This window comes from Peromyscus leucopus, chromosome 18 (assembly GCF_004664715.2).
Source record: "Peromyscus leucopus breed LL Stock chromosome 18, UCI_PerLeu_2.1, whole genome shotgun sequence".
In the NCBI taxonomy this organism is placed as follows: domain Eukaryota; kingdom Metazoa; phylum Chordata; class Mammalia; order Rodentia; family Cricetidae; genus Peromyscus; species Peromyscus leucopus.
Window position 1 is genome coordinate 30,457,455 of NC_051078.1, and position 25,203 is coordinate 30,482,657.

The 25,203-nt window shown below is 42.6% G+C and overlaps 1 protein-coding gene across 1 annotated transcript in view; it reads right to left on the reverse strand.

The window, feature by feature from the left end:
- Positions 1 to 6,669: 6,669 nt before the first annotated feature.
- The window catches only part of Poc1b (POC1 centriolar protein B), a 106,413-nt gene continuing 87,879 nt past the window's right edge, over positions 6,670 to 25,203 (reverse strand). Inside the window, 2 exon segments of the mRNA XM_028881192.2 lie at positions 6,670 to 7,573; positions 10,686 to 10,901. Coding sequence (XP_028737025.1) covers positions 7,469 to 7,573; positions 10,686 to 10,901 — 321 coding nt within the window. The 3' untranslated portion in view covers positions 6,670 to 7,468.

Consider the following 25,203-nt stretch of genomic DNA (forward strand, 5'->3'; position numbering starts at 1 on the left):
GGGTAGGGTTTCATTAGAACTAATGCAGGCAGAAGTATCCTGAAGCCATCTCAGCAAAAGAGTCCTTCCCCCCAACTTTGGACTGCTCCCCAAAATTCAGCATCGAGTGGCACAAACATGCTCTGCTGAGGTCTCTCAGGATCCCAGCAGGACGACCCCGGGCAAAAGAATGAAGCAGAAGAATATTTTTACCAGAAAACACGATTTTTTTCCTTTGTATTTTTCCCCCAAAACTTTTAACATGTACCATTTTGTGGACACTGAATTATGTTTGAAATAATTTTAAAAGCAGTAGATGACTCTTCGTATGTTTTGCTTTAAAGTGAAGAGACAGAGGGAGGAGACCATTTTTTTTTTTCCCTGCCTGTCTGCGTCCTTCCCTCCCTGTCCCTCCTTTTCCTCAGCCCCGGTTCCTGATGAGTTTTCAGTGACAGCTCAGAGATGGAAGCGGAGGAAGACTGGAGAGTGGGAGGCAGTTTGCAGAGGCTTCTGGCTCCTCAAGCTGCCCGAGTGCTGCTGCTCTTCAGGTCTGCTCCACTTAGGTTTTAGTGAAAGCCTCAAGTCTGCAGGAGGATTAGGTGGAACAATAAAGGATAAGAGTTTGTGCCCGCTCTGGTAGAATCCTCGCCTAGCAAGCAGGAAGCCCTGGGTTCAGTCCTTGGTTCCAAGGGATGGGTGCGTGTGTGTGTGTGTGTGTGTGTGTGTGTGTGTGTGTGTGTGTGCGCGCGCGCGCGCGCCTGTTTCTCACATTTTACAGTTCAATTTGTCACCATGCACTTGAACATCTTCAATGATAACCGGAATGGCAGGCCTCCAGGTAACCACGCTGTAAATTCCTCCAGAGGTGAGACAGGTGTTTTCCCGGTGGATCAATGATGACTGTTACACTTTGCAAAAAGTCACTTATTATTCTGCTTTTCTTCAGCGCTCTTTGGCTTCCTTCCTCATTTATGTCTACACCACATTTTAAAGAGGTGTTTGGTTCCGACTTTGGTTGCTTTGGTGATAGATATTCCATCTAATTTGATCCATAACATTCCTATTTTCATTTACTCTTTAGTGCATTTTGGGGCTTAAATATTATTAAATATTATTTACTACAACTTAAGTTTTCCTTTTCACATTTCCTGTATCGTTAAACGTTTTGTTTTTAAAACTTGATTATTTACTCTTAGAGTATACGACACACAGAACACTGACTAAAACTTTATATCATGTGGTTCAGAACACAAGTGGCCAATTTTTGTTTCCTTAGGTAAAACGGCAAATTACTTTACACAGAAATGGCTTTGTATAATTTCATATTATGTATATCAACTAAACTCTAAGGATATTGGTAGTCCTAATTATGATATGAATTATCTTTCTATTTTTGATTCATGTACTTTTGGTTTTGAAGCGTAAAGTTTTTCAATGATTTATTATTATTTTCAACAATTTATCTTACTGCCTGGTTATGGAATGCATTTCATTTTGTAAAAAAATCTCAAATCAGGATTTGATTTTTGAAAGAGGGCATACTACGCAGCCTTAGTTGGCCTCTAGCTCAGAGATTCTAGCCTCTAGTCTGTTTCTTCTGCCTTTTGAGTGCTGGGATTAAAGGCATGGGCTACCACACAAACTAGGGTGTCTTTTTAGAATAGGAACATGTTTGACATTTGACCCCAAGGAAAACACAAATGATCCACCTTTATACTATAAAGTCATATGCACACACGCCACCCCCCTTCCCCTCATCCCTGAGTTCACCTCTGCCTCTTGGCCAGCCATCGACCTATTTTCCTAGTAAGCCCGGGCTGCAACTGTTAACCTGGCTGAGGCATAGTTGGAGGACGACCAGGCAATCACACTGTGTTCCTTGAGTTCAATGTTCAGTGTCTGTTTCATAAACCCGTTGGTGTGTGAAGTTTTATTTTATTTAGACTTGCTAACATAGTAGAAACCATTTGGAAAAAAAAACACAAAAAAAACAAAAACCCAGAACATGGGCTGGTGGTATAAATGTCACTTTAAAATATCCGGTCGATTCATCTAGTTTTTGTTTTATTATTAAATTTGTTCGTGGGTTAATTATGACTATTTGTTTAAAACCTCCAAATGCATGAATCACCTTTTCCTTTAGATACTTCTATCTAGAGACAGAAAGATGTTTATCTTCCAGTCCCCTTGCATGTGTGAAATTCCTCCCACCCAGGGCAGAAATGTGAGGTGAGTATCTGGGCTGGTTTATCTTCACAGAAAAAGCAAGGGGCAAATACTATTTGTTTTGCAAATAGCCAAAGGGCCAGGAAGAAGGTTTCCAGGCAAACCTTCTCACTGACACTTACTTGATTCACATTCCAGCTCCCTCCTCCACTTCCGGGACTCACCAGGCTTTTAGTTAGGATAATCACAGCATTAGTATTCCCTGGCCGAGTTCCTCTGGAGTTATTCAATGGCCTGCATTTGGCCAGCACCCTAAGGCTCTTTTTGTATGAAATGCTAATTTCTTTTATGTATGTATTCTTCTTGTTGAATTTTAAAAATGGAACATTAATATAGTATTAAATTTCACACTTTCATCCCCCCACCTCCTTAAATATTAGTCTGTGTCCCTTCCAGCGACAATGGAAATCATATTACTTGTAAAAGGAGCCCAGTGACATGATGGCTAAATAGCAATAATAATAGCTATTTCCCTGTAGGTCACACTAGCAGAGAATGACCCAGGTGACTCCTGAGCATGAACAAACAGCAGGGCACGATAATGCCCACTTATTCTCAAATACATATACATTAAGAAAAAAATCTTTTTCTTTTATGTGCATTGGTGTTTTGCCTGCATGAGGGTGTCAGGTCCCCTGGAACTGGAGTTACAGACAGTTGTGAGCTGCCAAGTGGGTGCTGGGATTTGAACCCGGGGCCCTCTGCAAGAACAGCTAGTGTTCTTAACCACTCAGCCATTTCTCCAGGCCCACATTTAAAAATTTTGAACAGGGGCTGTTTGTTCCTGTTCACTCACTCTCCTTTGAACCGCTTTTGGCGTTTTGAAAAGACCTGAAGTGAAGACACTCCTTTATTCAATGACCCTTTGTGGAGCCCCTCCTAGGAACCAAGTGGCAAAGTTAAAGATGCAAACGTCTGTCTCTGGAGAAAGTCAAATCAGAGCGGAGAAGGCAGAGCCATTAGCCACGCTGCAGCTTGTGTCAGAGGGCAGATATAACACAAATTGCTAAACGGTTTTATTAATAATAATAATAAAAAAACCCAAATCCAGAACCAGGCATTGGGTAAAAACTGAGAGATCAGGGAAGCAGAAAGAAGCCAGGCATGTTCTTACCGCTAGAAATCCTCAAAGAGAGACCTACTTCCTGTATACCCATGCCTATATGCCTTTCTGTCCCTGCCCTCTTACTTCCTCTCTCCGCCCAGCTACATCACTTCCTGTCTGTCTATACAGATCTCTAGACTCCATAGTCAGTGCTGGGATTAAAGGCATATGCCAACACTGCCGGGCTCTGTTCCCAGTGTGGCCTTGAACTCACAGAGATCCATATGGATCTCTGCCTCCCGGAATGCTAGCATTAAAGGCGTATTCTACCACGGCCTGTCTTCTATGTTCGATATAGTGGCTGGCTTTTTCCTCTGATCTTCAGATAAGGTTTATTGGGGTGCACAAATAAAATATCACCACAGTCAGACATGCAGGGAATTCCAAGAGAAAGGAATCCTGTGAAATACAAGCTACTTAAAGGTTTCTGCAGGTACACAGGTGCCTGGAGTGGCTGTCCGATTTTCTGGAACTAGAGTTACAGGAAGTTGAGAACTACATGACATGGGTGATGGGAACCAAACTCAGGTCCTGTGGTGATATTTTGTGTATGCTCTAAAAAACCAAGCTTGCCTAAAGATCAGAGGGCAAAGCTAGCCACCAGTTAGCCATAGAGGCCAGGCCGTGGTGGCTCATACCTTTAATCCCAACACTTGGGGGTCTCAAGCTTTTAATCCCAGTACTTGGGAGTCACACTCCTTTAATCCCAGCAGTAGGGAGTTTAAGGCAGGAAGTGACAGGGCTGGACGGAGACAGGAATAAGGAGGAGGAAGGAGCAGTCCTTTTGGCTGAGGAGTTGGTGAGGTGAGACGTGGCTGTGGCTTGTTCCTTTGTCTCTCTGATCGTTCAGCATTTACCCCAATAACTGGCTCCAGGTTATTATTAAGACCAAGTAGGGTTCGTGCAACAAGGTCCTTTGGAAAGCAGGAAGTGCTTCACTGCAGGGCCAGCTTCTAACTCCCCTGTGAGCTTTTTTGTTTTTGTTTTTAAAGGTGAGCATGGGTATCCAGAAGAGTTAGGTGGGTGACAGCAGGCTCAGCCTAAGTGGGGGTGAGGACAAGCGGTGGAAAGTCAGGCAAGGCCGGGTGGTGGTACACAGCTTTAATCCCAGCACTCGGGAGGCAGAGCCAGGCAGATCTTTGTGGGTTCGAGGCCAGCCTGGGCTGCAGAGCGAGATCCAGGAAAGGCGCAAAACTACATAGGGAAATCCTGTCTTGAAAAACAAGCAAACAGACAAAAGCCTGGGGTCAGCAAAGCCTGGGTCTCATCCTGACACGGTGGCCCAGACCTGGCATCTGAGAGCTCACCAGGCTGAGGCAGGAGCCTGCCAGCGGGTTACTGAGAGGCTGTCTAAAAAGCAATTGCAACAGAGCATGGTCCCATCTCACCAACAGTAAAGGCCCAAATCTTAACTCCACATTATCTGTCCAACCCCAACCCTATGATTTCCTTCCTCTGGGTCATCTTCCTCTGGCTGCAGGGCCTCCTTCCCTCCCTTGACTGGAACTGTCTGCCTTGAGGGAGTTCTCCAAGCATTAAGCTCTGTTCACCAGAGGCGGTACTCCCACCCTGAAATAGGAGTCTGCCTGTACTTCCCATCCCCCAGACAGGGCTTCCTCCAGGACACTTACAGTCATCTGACCCACCTATCTCTGCGGCATACTCGTCTTCCGGGCAGGAATTCTGCCTGCCGTTCCAGACAGAACTCTGGAGCTGAGAACAATGCCCAGATTGTACTGAGCCCGCACATCGCAGGCATTTTGTGAAGAAGCAGGAAAACAGCTTCCTGTTCTGCTCATGCAATGGCTCCTGAGCAGCCCATTGTAAGAATCTCAATTTTAAGTGAGAGGCCCTGAGTCCTTGGGATATCTGGGATAGAGGAAAAAATACCAAAGGAACCTACTTGTCACACTGTTTGATACCATGGCTTTCTCCTTAAAACAAAACAAAACAAAAACAAAAAAACGCAAAAAACTGTTAAACCAAATGCATGTTAGAGCTCTAAGAGGAGAAGGAGAGGGTGCTGGTGCTGATGAAGGCCAAGGAGATTCCTCAAGAGCTAGAAAAAGGGGTGGGGAATCATAAACTAACACTCTGAAATGGTTTCAGGGTTTTTTTTTTTTTTTTTTTTTTTTTTTTTTGGTTTTTCGAGACAGGGTTTCTCTGTGTAGCTTTGTGCCTTTCCTGGATCTCACTTGTAGACCAGGCTGGCCTCGAACACACAGAGATCCACCTGCCTCTGCCTCCCGAGTGCTGGGATTAAAGGAGTGTGCCAACACAGCCTGGCCCGTATTTTTGTTCTTATCATTACTACTTATCAGGGTTCTGTGATGATGAGCAAAATCTATGGTCACCTCAGGTGGTCAGAAGCAGCTGAAGCTGGATGGGTGGTCCCTAAAGGGGCCCACAGGCCACCAACACCCAAATCACCTTAAGCTTGTTACAGACACAGGGCAAGGGACCCTTCTGAAGCTGCTGAGTCAGGAGATCTAGAGCCAAGGCTGGGGAAGCTGGGAGCTCTCCAGGATTGCTACACATATTGCAGTCTAGATGAGTGCAATAACAGTAGCATTGCTAGGGGTTCTTTTTGTTTTGTTTTGGTTTTTTGAGACAAGGTTTCTCTCTGTAGTTTTGGTGCCTGTCTTCGAACTCACTCTGAAGACCAGGCTGGCCTCGAACTCAGAAATTTGCCTGCCTCTGCCTCCCTAGTGCTGGGATTAAAGGCATGCACCACTACCACCTGGCTACATTGCTAGGTTTTAAACATAAAAAAAAAAAATTATTATTTTTAAAAATGTCTTTATTATTTGAAGCATAAAAAAAAGTAAACAAAAGTTGGTATTACATTTCATTTTTGATGTAGTCTTCTCAATAAAGGTATAAAAATACAGGGCCACTTAGTTTTGTGAGTTTGTAAAAAAAATGTCTAGACAATCACACTTACAGGACAGAAAAGGCATTTACAACATACAGTGAGAGAGAAGATAAAGCCAGTTCATAGGTATACAACTGAAACTACCTGGAGAAAGATTTCTCTGTTCCCACACTGCTAGGGCTTCGTTTTCTCTCCACAGATAGCATCTGCCCGATACACAGATGTGTTTGGCCTTTGTTCTCCATGCCCAAAGCTAGCTGCCTTGAATTTGCTTCTTTTCTACTCTGATTGCCTATTTGTTTAAAGAGAAAGACATATTCTTAACTTATAACCAAGATCTTTTAAAATGCCTGACTCGTTTTCATTTCAAATCACAATTCATTAAAAAAATCAAATAAAAGATGCAATTTCTTTCTAGATAAAAATATACTTATTTAGCCACGAGCATCACCCTAAGCAATAATAGACGTGATTTATGTGTATCTACTTGAGTATGTATTGTTCATCATTTTGCCTTTTTAGCACACTGAAATCACACAAACATAATCTCTGTGAACTTGGATCATGAAGTTCAGTATGACCCAGACCACTCAGCGTGTCCACCTGTAATTCATGCTTCACATGGTTCTCACTCCCAGCAAACAAGGAAAACTCCTGCTCTGCACCGTTGCTAATCAAGATAAGCTTATTCTGGCTGTGGAAACTCTCTGGGAGCATCTTTTCAAGGCATTAGTAAGAGTGTAGTTTTTCTGACCTGAAAGAAATATGAGCCAGCTCAATAATGCATTTTCTACATTTCAGATGCTATTCAAAAGGAAGTGAATGATTTCACACCAAGGGTGTGTTCACCTAAGAAATACATTAATTATCTTCAGGTAATTAATTGCCTGAACATGGTCAATCGAAATAATTTAACAATGAAATCTTGAGGTCTGGTTACTTTCCTGGTGGGGATTTGCACTTTAAATAAAAGCTGACATTTCAAATAATATGAGTGCACGTGTGTGTGTGTGTGTGTGTGTGGGGGGGGGGAATGGGGTGATTTAAATGCCTTATAATTTTATTACTGCAATTATAACTGGGAGGAGCTTAAATTGATCCTTGACATTGATTTATGTGTTTAAGTTGGTTCTGAAAAATGGCTTCAACCTTTTGTTCTGTCGCTCACCCTCTGAGAAGAAGCTGTGCTAATTAGTGCTTGGTGGGGGTGGACCGCCTTTGCTGCCTGCCTGAGCATGAGAATGTGTCATCATTTATTGGCCTGTGCGCACACACTTTCTTGGTCAACTTCTCTGCTGGATGACACTGAAAAGCTTTTGCTGATTCTCAAGGCAGCCTTTCAGCTTATCTTCTGTCAAAGTCAGTCGCTGCTCCAGAATGGAAACAGTCTGCAAAAAAAAAAAGAAAGAAAAGAAAAAAAAAAAAGGCATGAAAGCCTCAGTGCTGGTAACCTCATGCCTACCTAGAGCGACAGTGCAGATCCAAGGCAGGTCATTTAGGACTTGAATATCAATCACCTGCCCCCAAATTGGCTAAAAAAAGGGGCTCCCAACTCATTGCGCCACTGAGTCCACCTGCAGAGCAAAGCATTATCAAGTATTGAAGATGTTAAAAGACCTGCCCCCATCTCAAACAAAACAAACAACCGTTGCTTATGAAGAACAGGGGAGGGGAGATCAGGTCTCTGAGGAATGTTCTTCCATCTGGGCTCCGGCTTCCAGGAGCTCAGGAAGTCTTCACTGGCAGGGATGAGGCCATCCACAGCATTTTAAACAATGCAGGTGAAGCTACAGATTCCTGGCTCAGGTGCTACAGCCATGTCACCCACCACTGGCCCGGCTGTCACCATCCCGACAGCGCTACAGACAGACGGGAGTGAGGCGACTATAAAAACGCCATGATGGCCAGCGGTTCCTCATCCAGGTAAGGAGATGGGCGGCTTGGTGAGAGGACCGAAGTGTCTAAGCTATGCTGCTGCTGGGCACAAAGGACTGGGTGGGGTCTAGCTCTCTTAAGTCCTTCGGCATAATGACATGTTCTCATAATAATACAGTCATAGGGAGATGTGAAATTTGGGAAAAATAATCATGATACTGTCCAGTCTTTTATAGCTTTTCTTAAAAACAAAAAACAAAAACTCCTTTCCATTATAAACTAAGACACAGACCAGGAAGCCACACAAAACTTATGCATTACTTAGTAAGTTCCCCTAAGAGACCAGTGGTCACTTTCAGTCACCATCCAGAACTCTCCGAGTGGTTTTCACAATTTCATCCTTACCTTTCCATCCTGTCTTTCTTTATGCTGACCTTTATAAACACTTTTGTACATTTCCATATGCTTTTAATTCCCCAAAGTGAACTGCCTAGGAACCACGACTTCACATTCCCATTTTCAAGTCTTGGCGTGTTCCTTTTAACCTGCAAGTTCACACCTCCCTTTTAACCTTCAAGTTCACACCTCCGCCTTTCTCTTCTGGACAGTCAACCCTTAGCAGGCCCAAGCCATTTGTCTGTGACATTTATAATAATCTGTACTTTGGGACTACACAGTACGATCCAGTACTTGCTTTCCCCCCCCTCCCCCTTCTGTTATTTTCTAGTTTTTTTTTTTTTTTTTTTTTTTTTTTTTTTTTTTTTTCCTTTTAAGTAGTTCTAGGGAGGGGAGGAGGGGGAGTAACAGATCTCATACTAAAAAAAAAAAAAAAAAAAAAAAAAAAAAAAAAAAAAAAAAAAAAAAAAAAAAAAAAAAAAAAAAAAAAAAAAAAAAAAAAAAAAAAAAAACTTTAATTTGTTTTATCTCTTTCACTCTTCTGATCCCCCCGCCCCCTTTCTGTAACAGTTCTAAATCCTCCATCTTAGGTGACGGCTCAGAACATGTTTACTTTGCTTGCAACCTGCCCAGACTCACTGTTCCTCTGCTGCAAGCCTGCTCCGTCTGCCTTCAGCTCTTTAATGTATGAAGGAAACGAACCCTTTAAAGTCAACAATAACACCACCATCGTGGAATGCAGGAGGACAAAAGTGACCCATTATCTGGGAATCCGGTAAAAAGGAGGAAGGAGCCGAGGAAGGTGTGGGGGTGGGGGTGGGGAAGAGATTCCTCTGGAGAGTCCTAAGGAGGGCCTGACTGACAGGAGACAGTTAGGGAAGAAAGTCCTGTCCACTGAAACTGAAGGTGGTACCCGAGAGGTCAGTGGTTTTTAAAGGAGAGACATGTTCGGTAAACACAAGGAAGGTCACCTGTAGCACAAGATTTCAAAGTGAAAATGGGTGAGTTGAATGCGATTTTTAGTGAACAACTGTGACCCCCAAGTCTCCCAAGGCTCTTTCTCACACTGTGTCAGAACTCCAAACCCACAGACACGCCGCTTCACTCCAAAGGCCTTGAGATGGAACGGGTGGACAAAGTCAGTCCTTAATTACTGCTTCTGTGCACTGGGAGAGCCACGGAGTCTTCTTCAGTGCCTGATGTTTTCACCTGAGACAGACAAGGGAAAAGGTCCCTTGCGGAAGAGAGACCCGGACATCGCATGATTCTAGCATCCCAGTGGTAGATGCACAGCCAGAGTCGAGAACGGAGGGGATTTCTATACAGGCGGTGTTGGAGATTGAAATATTTATTCTGGGCAAGAGACTGACGTTGCTCTGTCTCACACATTTACCCCTTGCTCTGTATAAGTTGAGGTAATGTGTGCACTGACCAATACTGTACACAGCAAAGATTAAGTGTACACAATGAGGAGACAACAGACGTCTCCCAGGGACACAATCAGCAGATGGGGAGAGAAACAATGGCTGTTTCCTCTTCAACACAAGGCTTCCCTCGTATTAGGTCTGGAAGAATTTTAGAACAGTACTTAAGATTCATCATACTTCTCTGCCGTGGTAAATGGCCTTAAGACACTGGCTAAGATTCTAAGATGGGAAGACAAGCCATTTCCTCGGGAAGAAACTCTGGAGAGAGATATTACCCACTTGGCAGGCAGAGGATTTTCAGTGAAAAACTATAAACTTTGATAATATTTTGTACTACAAAGGAGTGTTTACGTCAATAAATTTTTCTTATGCTATTAAATATTTCTTTATAAGTGACTAATATAAATATAACTACATCATAAATTCAAAGGATAGAACATTACTGCTTAAAACCAAATAGCATTTAAAGCACAGAATACCACTGCCATTTGCACAAATGATACAGGATGCCAGGATGCCAGAGAGTACAGGGTGCTGTACACACACACACACACACACACACACACACACACACACACACACACACACGAGAAAGAGAGAGAGAGAGAGAGAGAGAGAGAACGCTAGCTCTTCTGAGACACTCTGAACAAATTTGCTCAGAATGGCTTAGCTCTAAGTGTCTTGCTAGTCACTATTTGGGTTTGCCTTGCCAGTAAAAACTTTCTTGGCTCCACTGGCCTCACATCCTGCTATACCCAGGCCTGCTCTCCATATCTCACGCTGAGGCAGAAGGTCAACCCACCTGTGTTAAAACGTTGAGCTGTTCCATGATATGCTCCAGAGCATCAGTCACAGCCAGTGGCACACTTCTTTGGCTTTCCGAGGGGAGGTCACTTAAATCTTCTGTTTTCTTTTTCACAGTTGTTGATGAGCATTCCGGTATTAAGGAAGGGTTCAAGAAATACCCACAAATGTCTCCACCCTTCTCTGGTACAGCTCGGCCAGTGGAATCCGTTGTCTTTAATGCCATGGAAAAGACAGGAACAATTAGAGTTTCCAAACTTAACACGCACGCACGCACGCACGCACGCACGCACGCATATGTAAATATATACTAACAGTTCCAGATGAAGAAACAAAGTTAACAGTGAGTAGAGAAAATTTACCACGTTTCTTCATCTTCTGTGAAATACTTCCAATATGCCTGTCTGATCACGAGTTTTACCATTTAAAAACATTACGGAATGAAGTTTCGTTTTCAATTAAAAACACAACATCTGCTCCCACTAAGGTGACTCTTAGTGCCCCCAAAGGAAAATAAAGAGTGCGGGTGAAGATGCAGAGAATTTAAGTCACCATGAAATGCCGAAGCTGCTATGGGAAGTCTGGTAAATCCTCAAAAAATTAACCATTGAGTTGCCATGTTGTCCAGCAGCCCCACTCCTTAGTGCACATGCGGAGGAACTGGAGCAGATGCAAAAGAATACAGAACTCCAATATCCACGGTGGCCTCCCTCACGAGAGTTTAAGAAGCACCTGACCCACCAGCGGAAAAGTGTGCAGGCAGAATGTGGTATAAACCTCTAGTGAAATTGTATTTGTTTGGGTGGGAGTTCCACCTCAGCCCCTGACACCCTGGCATCCATATATCCAAAGAGTCTGGAATGTTCTGGCGGAAGATCCACCTCAACTCCCCTCTTCCATCTCTTTCCCCAAACCCGCCCCTTCAAAGCCCGCCAAACACAGCTCTTCCCCCAGAGACTCAAGACCACTCCCACAGGGTATTTAAGCTGCATCCCAGAAAACAGACGTGTGGTTCTTCCAGTCTCTCGTCCCTGCCTCCTCTCTGGGGGGTGGGGTGGGGGGGTGGCGGGAGCGGAGGGGCGCTGGAGAATCTCCTGGGAACGCTTTACCCATCAAACCTGGGCTTTTTCTAATTCGCTCTGATTTGGATTGCTGTGTCGGCAGAGAGGCCTATCAGGATGCAAAAAACCTTTCAATATTCAGCTACAAAATGGAATTCCAATAATACTATCATGGGAAAAACCTGGAAATATACTAACCGAAGAAACTAGACATGTAGTGGCCCACTTACATGTAGGATTTCAAATAGGTAGAGTTGGGGTGAAAGTTACTAGTGTCTGGGAGGAAGGAAGGGTGATCATATTTATTCCTCAATGGGTAAAAAAGTTTCTATTGGGAATGCCAAAAAGTTGTGAAATAAACAGTGGTAGCAGAACTTTGTGAGTTTTGTGAATAAATCTCCTGCTAGTAAATTGTATACTTAAGGTGATTAAAAAGGTAACTTCTTTGTTTCATATATTTCACTACAATAAAAAATCCAATTAAAGAGGAGCAAACTGCTAGAAGATAAACTTAAGAAAATAAATTTATTTAGAATTCCATTTAGAATAGCATCAAAAATTAAAATATTTAGGAATAAATTTAACAAACTATGTGTTAGACTTGTACATTGGGAACTATAAGCCACCACTAAATGGAATTAAAACTCCAACCAAGTGGAAAGATACTTCATATGCTATGCTCAGGGATCTGAAAATTCCAGGTGTGGTGGCAAATGTCTGTAATCCCAGCCCCTGGGTGGCTGAGGCAGGAGGATCATGAGTTCCACTACACTGGACTATCTATAGACTGAGACTCTGTTGTAAAAAAGATGGCAGTAGTACACCCCCCCACCCCCCCACCCCGCCCGCAACACTGATGAAGGTTCTCAGAACAATCCTCATCAAACTTCCAGCTGCTTTCTTTTACATAAAGTTTAAGTTGACCTTAAAATTCACACAAAAGTGGGCTGGAGAGATGGCTCAGAGGTTAAGAGCACTGCTTGTTCTTCCAAAGGTCCTGAGTTCAATTCCCAGCAACCACATGGTGCCTCACAACCATCTGTAATGAGATCTGGTGCCCTCAGATATGGCTTGCAGGGATATGTGTGACAGAACACTGTATACATAATAAATAAATAAATCTTAAAAAAAAATTCACACAGAAGTGCAAAGAACCCACAGCTAAAATAACATGAGTAAAAAACTAGACAACATACTCCAAACTACAAAAGTTACCAGCAAATTACAGTGCTTAATACGGTATGGAACTCAGGAGGTAGCTCAATGATTAGGTCCATGTCTGGTATGTATCTGGCCCTATGTTTGGTCCCTGGTACCTTCAAACGACCTACAGATCAACACTACAGATTTGACAGGTCAGGAATAAGCCCATACCTTAACATAGGGCCAACTGATTTCAGACAACTGCCAAGAAAATTTATTTTGGAAAACACAACCTCTTTAAAACATGCTGGGAAAAATTAGATACACTTAAAAGAATAAATTTGTACCTTGGCTTCATGCCATATATAATATCAACTCAACAAAGGTTAAAGAATTAAATAGAAGAGCTAAAACTATAAAATTTTTAGAAGAAAATAGGACTAAATTTTCTTTTCTTTTTTTTTTTTTTTTTTTTTTTTTTTTTTGGTTTTTCGAGACAGGGTTTCTCTGTGTAGTTTTGGTGCCTGTCCTGGAACTCACTTGGTAGTCCAGGCTGGCCTCGAACTCATAGAGATCCTCCTGGCTCTGCCTCCTGAGTGCTGGGATTAAAGGTGTGCGCTACCACTGCCTGGCAGGACTAAATTTTCTTGATCTGGACCCAGGAGTGTCCAACCTGTTCCACGGCTATGTGACGATTGTATTTGGTCACATTCATGGCTATCCTGGGATGCATATGGTGTGGGTTAAGTATTCCTGAACCAGACAGAATTTCCTTATGTACAATACCAAAATCAAGATGATAAAGTAATACATACACTGGACTTTACCATTTGTATGATTAAGATACCATCAAGACAGCAAAAACAAATGGAAGAAAGTATCTTTGGAGCAAATACCTGATAAACAACGACTTGTACATAGACACAAAGACTTGCAATTCAAGGATTAAAGATATATAACCCAATTAAAAATGGACAGAGGTTTGAACAGCACTCATCTAATGATACATAAACAGCCAATGAGCTCACAAGCATATGTTGAACATCATCAGCAAATCAAACTGCAAGGGCATTTGCTTCACATACACCAAGATGGCTGAAATAAATAATGGACAGTACCAAGTGTTAGGGGGGATGCTGAGAACCTGGAACCCGCAGACACTGTTGGTAGGACTGTAGAATGTAGACACTGAGAGACATTAAATTGAAGCACAGAATTACCATAAACCTTAGACATAAACCCAAGACAGTGAAAACATATCCACACAAGCTTGTGTGAAAATGTTCAAGGCAGCATTGATCATAACGTCCAAGAAATTACGAACAATCCAAACGTCCAATGCTGTGATAATAAAGAAACAAATATAGCATATCTTTACTATGATTATTTGTTCATAAAAATGGGTTGCTGATTCATTTCATAACTCAGATGAACCTTCTAAGTACCGAGTTACATTAAAGAAGCTAGACACCAAAGGCTAGCTTTTATATAATGCTCTTTATATAAAACAGTCAAAAATGAGAGAATATGATAATATACTAAAATCAGTGGTTGCCAGGGGCTGAATGCAAAGGAGAATCAGGAGACACTAACGTACATAGTAGTAATGAAAATATTCTTAAAGTCCCTCAGCAGTGGCAAAATATTTTACAATTAGTCACAGTAGCCGGGTGGTGGTGGTGGTGGTGGCGGCGGCGGCGGCGGCGGCGGCGGCGGCGGCGGCAGCGGCGGCAGCAGCAGCAGCGCACGCCTTTAATCCTAGCACTCGGGAGGCAGAGGCAGGTGGATCTCTGTGAGTTCGAGGCCAGCCTTGGCTACAGAGTGAGGCCCAGGAAAGGCGCAAAGCTACACAGAGAAGCTCTGTCTTGAAAAACAAAACAAAACAAAACCAACCAACCAAACAAACAAGAATTAGTCATAGTAGAGGCTTAAGAGCTGGCTCAGCAGTAGTTAAGAGCATTAACTGCTCAAGGACCCAGAATTCCCTTCCTAGCACCCACATGGTGGCTCACAACCATGTAACTCCTGTCCCTACAGAAACTGCATGCATGTGGTGCACCTTCTTACAAAATGCCCACAGACATCAAAATAAATAATAAAAAAATGAGTCAGAGTAGCACAACTTTGTGAATTTATTAAATACCAGTGAAGTGCACATGTCAAAAGAGACAATTTCATAGTATATAAATTCCCTCATTCAAGTTATTATGAAAATAGAACTCAAATAAAATACAGCCTCAGAACTGTGGTTTTTTTTTGTTTTTTGTTTTTTCTTTTTTCCCACTCTTAAATTCCTGGTTATTGCTAGGGGTCAGGGGTTCTTGGCAGAGGTTTCTCCAGGTATTTCTGATGACAAGGCGATGTGCGGAGCTTGCTGCAAGCTAGCTGATTCCTCTCTCTCAATGACCCCACAGGCAGATTCTTCTGGCTCCCATGGCCTCCTCCGGTGTCATAGCAAGGCTGAGTCCTTTTGGACCTCCAAAGTGCACTCTTGGTTTTCAAAAAAGGAAACAGACACTGAGCAGCTAAACAGCCTGGCCAAGGACTACATGTAGCAAAGAACCAAGGTTCAGTCTAGGCTGAAGCTCTCCACATGCAGAACTTTGGGACAAGGCCCTGCTTTCCATGATACCCTCTACCTTTCTGTAGGGGGGTGGAACTTCCAAATTTTCCTCTCATATCAATACTACAATGCGCTGTTTGTCAAAATTAATGAAAAAAAAAATCCACTAAAGCTAAGGAAAGGCCGAGGGCTCTGTGTACACTAAGGTCCCAACTTGATGACTACAGCAGTTCAATCAATGAACTTGGGCTATACTATCAGGCTGGTTATTAAGAGGGGTAAATGACTTTGGAACATAGCAAGTCAAAGCAATAAAGGAGCTCCAATAGTCTTAATAGTAATTTTCTTGTTTGGAGAAAGAAAACAAACAGATTACCATCACAGGACATATGGACATGATAAGAAAAGCAAGTATGCAGGCCGGAAGAAAAAAAAAACCCAACCAATCCCACACCAAACATCAGCCAACTGATGTCTGTCTTTTCCATCAAAGGAACTAGAACCTACATATTAGCTGATTAGTTCCTATCAACCAATCTGCCTTTGCTTCTTGTCTGAAGAGGAGAAAAATGAGATGCACACATCATAAATTAAAAATAATGTTATCATAAAATGGAAAAGAAACCATGTTTAGGATGCTGTGCTGACAAAATTTCACCACCTGAGTCTCCAGTCTCTTCTTTTCCCGAATGTTACTGGGAATGTTTGGTGTGAACGCTTACAGGGCTCTTACATCCTACCAAGCATCTCCAGTGACAAACAGGCCCGGGACAGTTACTTGCTCTCCAGGACTCTCTGTTGTGCTGGGAGCACTCCTGATAAGGCTGGAGCCACGTGAGCTGAAAACACAGGAGACAGAGGACCTTAGCACTGAAAAAAGAAGAGCACCAGTGGGAGGTTTCACCAGGAAGACGGCCCACCGGATCGCCTCTGCTGCTGACCCTCAACAGTGGGGACCAAGAATGCATTTGTTGATCCAGCAAACAAGACCTTCCGGCAGTGCGCATCCTGGGCTGCAGCAAGGAGCATGTTGTACACGGTACTTCCTTGGTGACATCTACAGTTGGACCACTTTACCTAAGAAGACACCAGAGCAGCCTCCATTCCAAGTTCTCCATCCCTGTTCCTTGGTGATGTCTACAGTTGGACCACTTTACCTAAGAAGACACCAGAGCAGCCTCCATTCAAGTTCTCCTCCTGTTCCTTGGTGATGTCTACAGTTGGACCACTTTACCTAAGAAGATACCAGAGCAGCCTCCATTCTAAGCTCTCCATCCCTGTAAAAAACTGGAGACACAAGGCGGCCTAGACCAGGCCCAGAGCAAACCGGAGGAGCTCAGAGATCCCTGCCTGTGGGTGAAAAGGTCCCATTTTCACAACAAAAACTAGAGTAAAAGAACAAAGCTCCTTGACAGAAACAACTCTGAAGGTCACGGTCTATAGACAAGTGTCCAGCCAATTCTCTAAACGTCATGGTTCACTTTTACGGATAAGGTATTATCATTTACATTAGAGGATAAACACTTCTTTAAAATTTCATTTTTAAACATTTTTTTTACGTGTACGTGTGGTTTCTTGTGTGGATTTATGTGTGTGGAAGCCTACGGAAGCCGGAAGAAGACTTCAGATCCCTCAGAACTGGAATAACAGATGGTTGTGAATCTGGGTCCTCTGCATTAGCAGTAAGCATTCCTAACTGCTGAACCATCTCTCCAGCCCAAATATATATTTTAATTGTCCTGAAGTGGGCATCCAGAGTCTTCCTCATCAGTCTTTACCTTACACTCTGAGGTGGAGACTCTCATCTGAACCCAGAGTTGGCTGTTAGCTTGTTCTGGGATCACCCATCTCTGTGTTCTAAGTGCTGGAATTACAGAGGTGGGCCATCACACCCACCTGGCATTCACGTGGGTTCTGGGGATCCAAACTCTGGTCTCCTTGAATACACAGCAAGTGCTTTAACCCTGGGGCCACTTCCCCTGCCTTGATGGGAGTTGGGAAGGGTATACCAATCCATTAAACGGGCAAGATAGGCATCAGCAGTCAACCAGCTATCTAGTCAAGCAAATTTAGACACTTTGGGATTGGAAGAGGAGGCAGGGAGACAATGAACCCAGCTGGAGTCTTTGTGGGTAAGCACACAGAGAAACAAAGGATCAAGAGCATGGATATAAAGGAACCAAGCAATCTAAGTTGCCCAAAGGCAGAGACACGGACATAGGGGACCAGTAATGAAAAGACAGGAAGCCTAGTGGTTGAAGTCTCTTTGGGGGAGGGGGTGGTTATGAATCGTTAAGTGGCAGGAACAGAAGTTGTGGCCGGAGTGGGAGGCACTTGTGCAGCGCTTACCATCGGCACAAAGGATTCAGCCTGTCATTGAGTTCCTCTGAAAACCCCCGACAAAGGCAGGATGACCACCCTTTGAAGGGACTGAGTATTGCTCTATATTTGGTGCTTTTCTTCAGATCAAAGCCATGTTGACAGGCGTGGATGGGAAATGAGAAAATGAGCAGGAGCCTCTCCGGATGAATCTGTCACAGGGCTACCACAAAGGATTCATACTCAAGCTCTAAAATTCTCAAACCCTGGACTCTTTACTTTGAACAAGAAATCACATGATTTATATGTTTTATATCTATACAGTGTATTGCATAATCTTGTAAAAAAAACGACCCATCTGATCAAGTCTGATCGACTTCAGTATATTTCTAGGATAAAAATTTAGAAAATATTATGTGAATTTTTCTCCTCAAAAACTAAGTTTACTAAGTTCAGAAAGTCTTATCCCCCGCCCTCTCTCTAACAAATCATCTAACCAAAAGACAAAACAACCACACTCAACCATGATGGATAATTCTGAATGTCAACAGCACAGAATCACCTCGAGGTGAGCCTCTGGGTAAGACTGTAAAGGATGATCTAGATTACGCTAATTGAGGTGAGAGGACCCATCCACTGTGGGTGGCAGCATTCCATGGGCTGCAGTCCTGGACTGGATAAAAAGGAGAAAGTGAGTTGATGACAAGTATTCCGCGGTTACTACTTGGGCGCTCCCTCTTCTGAATCAACACTGAACTCCAGGAGCGGCAGATATTGGCTTCCTCAACATCCCATGCAATATGAGCAGGCCTCCCTCACCTTCCGCCATGACTGCCCTAGCACGATAGACCGCACTCTCAAGTTCAAAGCCAAAACCAACTCCTCTTTCCTTAAGTTGCCTTTGGCAGGCATTTTGTTGCAACAACAAAACAAGTTGACTAATAAAATATACCAACAAAACCAACTAACCAACCAACCGACCAACCAGCCAGCCAGCCAGCCAGCCAAATAAACACATCCACAAAACCAGAAAAACACAAAAGCTTTAGGTGTAAAGTTTATGGAGGATTTGAAAAACAACGCCCCTTATGGAGTTGTCAGCTAAGATATCTGAATGATTTCGGTCCTTTGGAAGAGGCTGAGGACACGAATCCAGTATCAGCCTGGTTTCTAATCACTATTTTCATTTCTATGGAAACTGATCTACTCTGAAGGCATGAATGGGTAGACTACTAGTACACATGAGATTTACATAAAGTGTCCCCGTACTTCCACTTATCCCTATATGATTATGAAAACACAGACTCTATTGCCAGTTCCTTATGGGAAGATCTGTTTTCTAATGCCCCACCCTGACTTGGAAACCTGTGCCAAGGCAGACAACCCACATCTGGGGGTTGGGAGAGAGGCAGTGAGTGAAACAGAATCAGTGTTCTCTCTTCCGAACTAACACTGGACTCTAAGGGTTGCAGATGGACGCTTTCTCAATGTTCCGGGCAAACGTGACACCAATAATGCTTCTTGCCAGTTCAACAGGGAAAACAGATGACTTTACTTTTTGTTACTGTTAAACTTCAGCTGGGCGGTGATGGTGCACGCCTTTAATCCCAGCACTCGGGAGGCAGAGGCAGAAGGATCTCTGTGAGTTCGAGGCCAGCCTGGTCTACAGAGTGAGATCCAGGACAGGCACCAAAACTACACAGAGAAACCCTGTCTTGAAAAACCAAAAAGACAAAAAAAAACAAAAAACAAAAACAAAACAAACAAACAAAAAAACAACCCAAAACAAAACACAACAACAAAAAAACTTCAAAGGGCACTCAGAGTAAGAAAGTCACACGTAATCTCTTTTTTTACATAGAATTTCACAAGACTCATTCATATACATATAGTATGCTAATGTGTAGGACAAAAATCTGTAGTTATCTTTCACTGTATATATATATACACAGTGGTGGATATGCTTTCTTGCCTACACACACACACACACACACACACACACACACACACACACACACACACAGTGGTGGAGTGCTTGCTTGCCTAGAATGACTCAAGTTTAGGTTTGTTTGATTCCTACCACTGCAAAAAATCAGATAAAAAAGCAAAGCTTGCTGTTCTTCCAGAAGATCTGAGTTCAGGTCCCACCACCCGAGTCAAGGCTCCAAACCACCCGTAATGCCAGCTTCAGGGGACCTGGTGCCCTCTTTTGTCGTTTGCTGGCACCTGCACACACATATACATACTTAATTATTTTTACAAAGCTAGTTTATCTTAAACTAAGTTATATACTAGAAAAAAAAAAAAACGGTGGGGGGGGCAGGGATGGGGCGGGGCTTGGAAGGCCACAGCTGGTTTAATTTCACTCCTATCATGTCTCAGAACAAACTGATCTGTTCACCCTTGAGAATTTAAGCAAACAGCCATCAAGTGAAATGGATTCAAGAGAACGAGCAGTAGTGAGAACATCCCTCTAGGCAACACAGCTCCTTGCTGTTTTGTAAAAGGTAACAGCTGATTTCTTTTCCAAGTTCCAACAATGCTTTTAAAAATCCAACAAAAAAATCACACGGACTAACAAACAACACTCAGAAAACAATGTGCCCCTTCTCTGCTCTGTATCCTTCTCTCCTGAATGACTACATCATCCTGTCTATCCATCTAACTCAGTCCCGTATTTTCATCATTCACAAAGACATCCCCATTAGAACTTCCCGTGGTATCCTATAATATAGGGATTTCTATTACTTTTGATACTTTCTATTAGTTAGCACTGTTAGACTGTCCACAGTGATGAATACAACTCTATCACTGTTTGTCTTAGTTACGTTTTTATTGCTGTGACAAAATGACCAAGGCAACTTCCAGAAGGGAGCTTTCTTTGGGCCTTACAGTTCCAGAGGGCCAAGGGTTCATCACTATCATGGCAGGAAGCACCATGGCAGGCAGCTGAGAACTCACATCGAAATCTACAAATGGGATCCACAAGCAAAAGACAGAGGACACACTGCAAGTGGGGTGAATCTTTGGAAATGTCAAAGCCTGCTCCCATTGACACCCCCCTCCAACAAAGCCACACCCCCTGATTCTTCCCAAACAGTTCTACCAACTGGAGGCCAAGTTTTCAAGCATGTGAGCCTATGGGGGCCATTCCCATTCATATTACCACCTGCCCAACAGTATTCCAGTGACTAAGGGAAGCCCATAGTGTTTCCCTTCTAATAATTGTTAACCAACAACAAATGCTGGGGTGGGTATTCTTGTACATGTCCCCTGTATGGCGATGAGATAGATGTCTCTAGAGTGGAACAGGGGTCAGTCTTAGCAAATGCTGTTCAACGTGGTAGAATCAGCTTGTTCTTCCAGTCTCTCATCTACAAAGCCACTTAATTATTTCATGTATAAAATTCTGCCTAATAGGGGCAGGAAACCATGTCATGGCCTTTATATCACTATGTATTTCTTTGGTTACTGGTAAGTTGAGCATATTTAACGCGTACGTCAATAAATTCTATAAATGTGCTAATTTAATCTTTTGCCAAGTTTCAAAAAATATTTTTGTCTTTTGAAATGAAAATACAAATTACATCGTTTTTCCTATCCTGTTTCTGTTTCTTCCCTTGCCATCAAATTCATACCTCTATGTCTTTAATTGTTGTTTTACACACACATACACACACACACCCCTTAATCTATAAATACAACTTGCTCAGCCTGTGTAAAGTTACTTGTATGTATATGATCTCAAAGCTGACCACTCAGTGCTGGGACAGTGGGGGGGGGGGGGGGGGGCCGCTCCCCCCAGAGCAGACCATTTCCTTAGTTACCCAGTTACCCATCAGATTCCCCCCCTCCATGGTAACATGTCCACTGGTGTCATCCTTGTGCAGGTCATGTTGAGGCACCACGTTGAGGAGGCTCCTTTGCTGTAACTTCTCTGGCATTTTTAGAAAGGGAAATCTCACAGCTCATTTCCTGTTCCCCTGGCTCTTACCCTCTTTCTGGCCCCTGTTCTGCTATGACCCCTCAGCCTTAAGGCAGGGGTTGTGTAGATTTGTGAATTAGGTCTTGGCATCACTCAATCAGTCACTTGCCCTCTGCATTTTGATTGGCTGTGGTTTTCTATAATGGTCTCTGTCTATTGCGAAGAGACATTTCATTGCCAAATCTTTAATTGGCTTATTTCTATCTTGTCCAATGTAGGTAAGAGCTCTCTGTACTGATCTTCTGTTTTTTATATGTATGATGTACTTATTACATTTGTTTTCATTTTTATCTTATGAGGGGTGTTTACCTGTCTGTTTTTTGAGTAAAGATTTTTTTCCTGAGGAACTAACTTGCTTCAAATTCATGATCCTCCTATAATGATTGCCACGAGCCTGTGTTATGATTCCAAGCATCATGCCTTGTACCAAGTTTTTGTTTTTAATGTGGCCAAATTTATCAAACATTTCCTTTATTATTTGTCCATGTTTTTCTTTTTAAAAAAATCCTTGCTACTCAGAATGTATAAACCTATTCTTCTGATTTCTTTTAGAGTTTAAGCCAGTTTTCTTTTCTTTTTTTCTTTTTAGTTTTTCGAGACAGGGTTTCTCTGTGTAGCTTTGCGCCTTTTCTGGAACTCACAGAGATCTGCCTGCCTCTGCCTCCCAAGTGCTGGGGTTAAAGGCGTGCGCCACCACCGCCCGGCGTTTTAGATCCAGGACAGGCACCAAAACTACACAGTTTGCTTTTCATATTCAAGTCTTTAACCTGTCTGGTCCTGGTATTGTTTGTGGTTAAAATGGGCGGGGAGGTGGGGGTGGGGGTGGGGGGGGTGGCTGTGGTGGGCGGCACTCGGGAGGCAGAGGCAGGCGGATCTCTATGAGTTCGAGGCCAGCCTGGGCTACAGAGCTACAGAGTGAGTTCCAGGAAAGGCTCCAAAGCTGCACAGAGAAACCCTGTCTTAACGTCCCCCTCCAAAAAAAAAAAAAAAAAAAAAAAAAAAAAAAAAAAAAAAAAAGCCAGAGCATATTTTTCTTTTGACCTTACAGCCTGCCCAGGACTCGTCCATCTTCCTAGAAGTGTGACGACCACTCTGTCATGTGGCTGCTGTCCACACTGGACGGGCATGCTCTGGGCTTCCATTGTAGGCTCTTCTTCTGCACCACCACCACACTTACAGCCTACCAAGCCTTTCAAATTTAGCCTGACAGTTTGGGTTCTTTAGATTTGCATATCCACATTAAAATTCACCTTTGGAGTTTCTTCAAGAATGTTACTCGTCTGATTATTAGAACTGCTTCATATTTACAAATTTACAAACTGAAGAGAATTGATAGTTACATTGCACTGAACCTCTCTATCTATAAACTTAATTATTCCTTAAAACATAATGTAAAATTTCATGTTATCCTGAGATGGTAGCTGTTTTGGTATTATTTTTTTCACACGGTAAAGATGTGTCTTTGCTAAGACTCCTTTGGACTGGTTTAATAAAGAGCTGAATGGCCAATAGCTGGGCAGGAAGAGGTTAGGCAGGACTTACAGACAGAGAGAGAGGAAGAGGAGATGAATTTATGTGACAGAGATGCCAGAGGACACGGAGAGGAAACAGGAGGTGCAAGATGGAAGAGAGGTAAAAAGTCATATGGCGGGTGATGGTGGCGGCGGCGGAGACTGCTGCTGCTGCGCACGCCTTTAATCCCAGCACTCGGGAGGCAGAGGCAGGCGGATCTCTATGAGTTCCAGGCCAGCCTGGGCTACAGAGTGAGTTCCAGGAAAGGCGCAAAGCTACACAGGGAAACCCTGTCTTGAAAAACCAAAAAAAAAAGAAAAGAAAAGAAAAAAACAGTCACATGGCAAAACATTGATTAATATAAATGGGGAAAACCCCGTCTGCAGGTAGCCATCCTTGTAGCCTCTGGATCATTTCAATGAGTTCTGCAGAAGCCAGCATGCTACCATCCATTCTGTATCTTGCTAGTATACGACAGAAGGCCAGCCAAACCAAGAGGTCAAAGCATGTTTTAAAAAAAGAGAGAAGAAAAAAAAAATAAAACAAAAAACAAAACACCCCTCAACTTACAAATTGTAAAGTTTACTTAAAATGCGTTTTTGAAAAATTATTTTCCAGCTTGCTTATTCTCTGAGAAAAGTAATATTACTCATTGGTTATTCCCACAAGACACTATTTGCTTGTTTCTCAAAACTTCCCATGACAAGAGTAGCAGAAATGTATGCTGTAATATACAATGCACTGTGGTAAGTTGTTGAATGTTAAGTCATGAGGTAATTCTTAAAAGCCACACAAAGCAATTAAACCATGCTTTGCTCATTTGAATAAAACGTCATCGTCATTACTGTACCTGTGTAAATGATACGAAGAGGCGATTTTTAAGGCAGGAATTCATCCAGCCATTTAACAAAGCCACATTCAAAACCTGGGATGCTGTATGCATGCTCATCATTTATAAGACAAACATTTTATTTATTGTTCTACCCACCATCAGGCACAATGTGAACATACTAGTCATCATACTACCTTGATGACTCATAACAGTAACACATATTCAGAGTGTGGTCCTGAAACCCACCCTTCAGTCTATTTATTGTTATTAGGTCACCCAGAGAGTGAAAACATTCTACGTGGCCTCAGTATACATGGTGTTCATTTTATCTTCCAACTTGATTTGCATTTATAAAACGATGAAGTCTTTACCCACTTTCCAAAACAGATATACTCTGCCTGTATTCCATCACTATGGTAATTCGATTTTTCTTAAGACAATTAGTTTTTGCTTGCATGTCTAATTGTGGTATCACCTAGCTCTGTGTGACATCATACAATGTGGTGGTTATATATACAGAAAATATATTTTATATTATATATTAAAACATTTTAATTTAAATATATGCTACATATATTTTAAAATCACAGACTTGATTTTAATTCTTTTATCTTCTGTGTGTCTCTGAATGTCCTGGGACAAATTACTTGGCCTCCTTAAGTCTCCATGTTCTCATAACTGAAATGGAAATGATAATACTGGAATAAATTATATGGCTGTTGTAAAAATTTAGGTTTATTCTACGGTTTATATTAAATTACCTATCATCAGTATCATCTTTTGTAGAATACTCCTTTTTAAAAAAATTTATTTATTTATCATGTATACAGTAGTGTTCTGCTGGCGTGCCAGAAGGGGGCGCCAGATATTACACGTGCTTGTGAGCCACCATATGGGTGCTGGGAATTGAACTCAGGACCTCTGGAAGAACAGTCCGTGCTCTTAACCTCTGAGCCGTTTCTCCACCCCCGTGGAATATTTCGTTACATTGTGTGAATATATGTCACTGTGATTGGCTTAATAAAGAGACTGACTGGCCAATGGCTGGACAGGTAGAGGTTAGGCAGGACTGACAGACAAAAGAGAGGCGAAGAAAAGGAG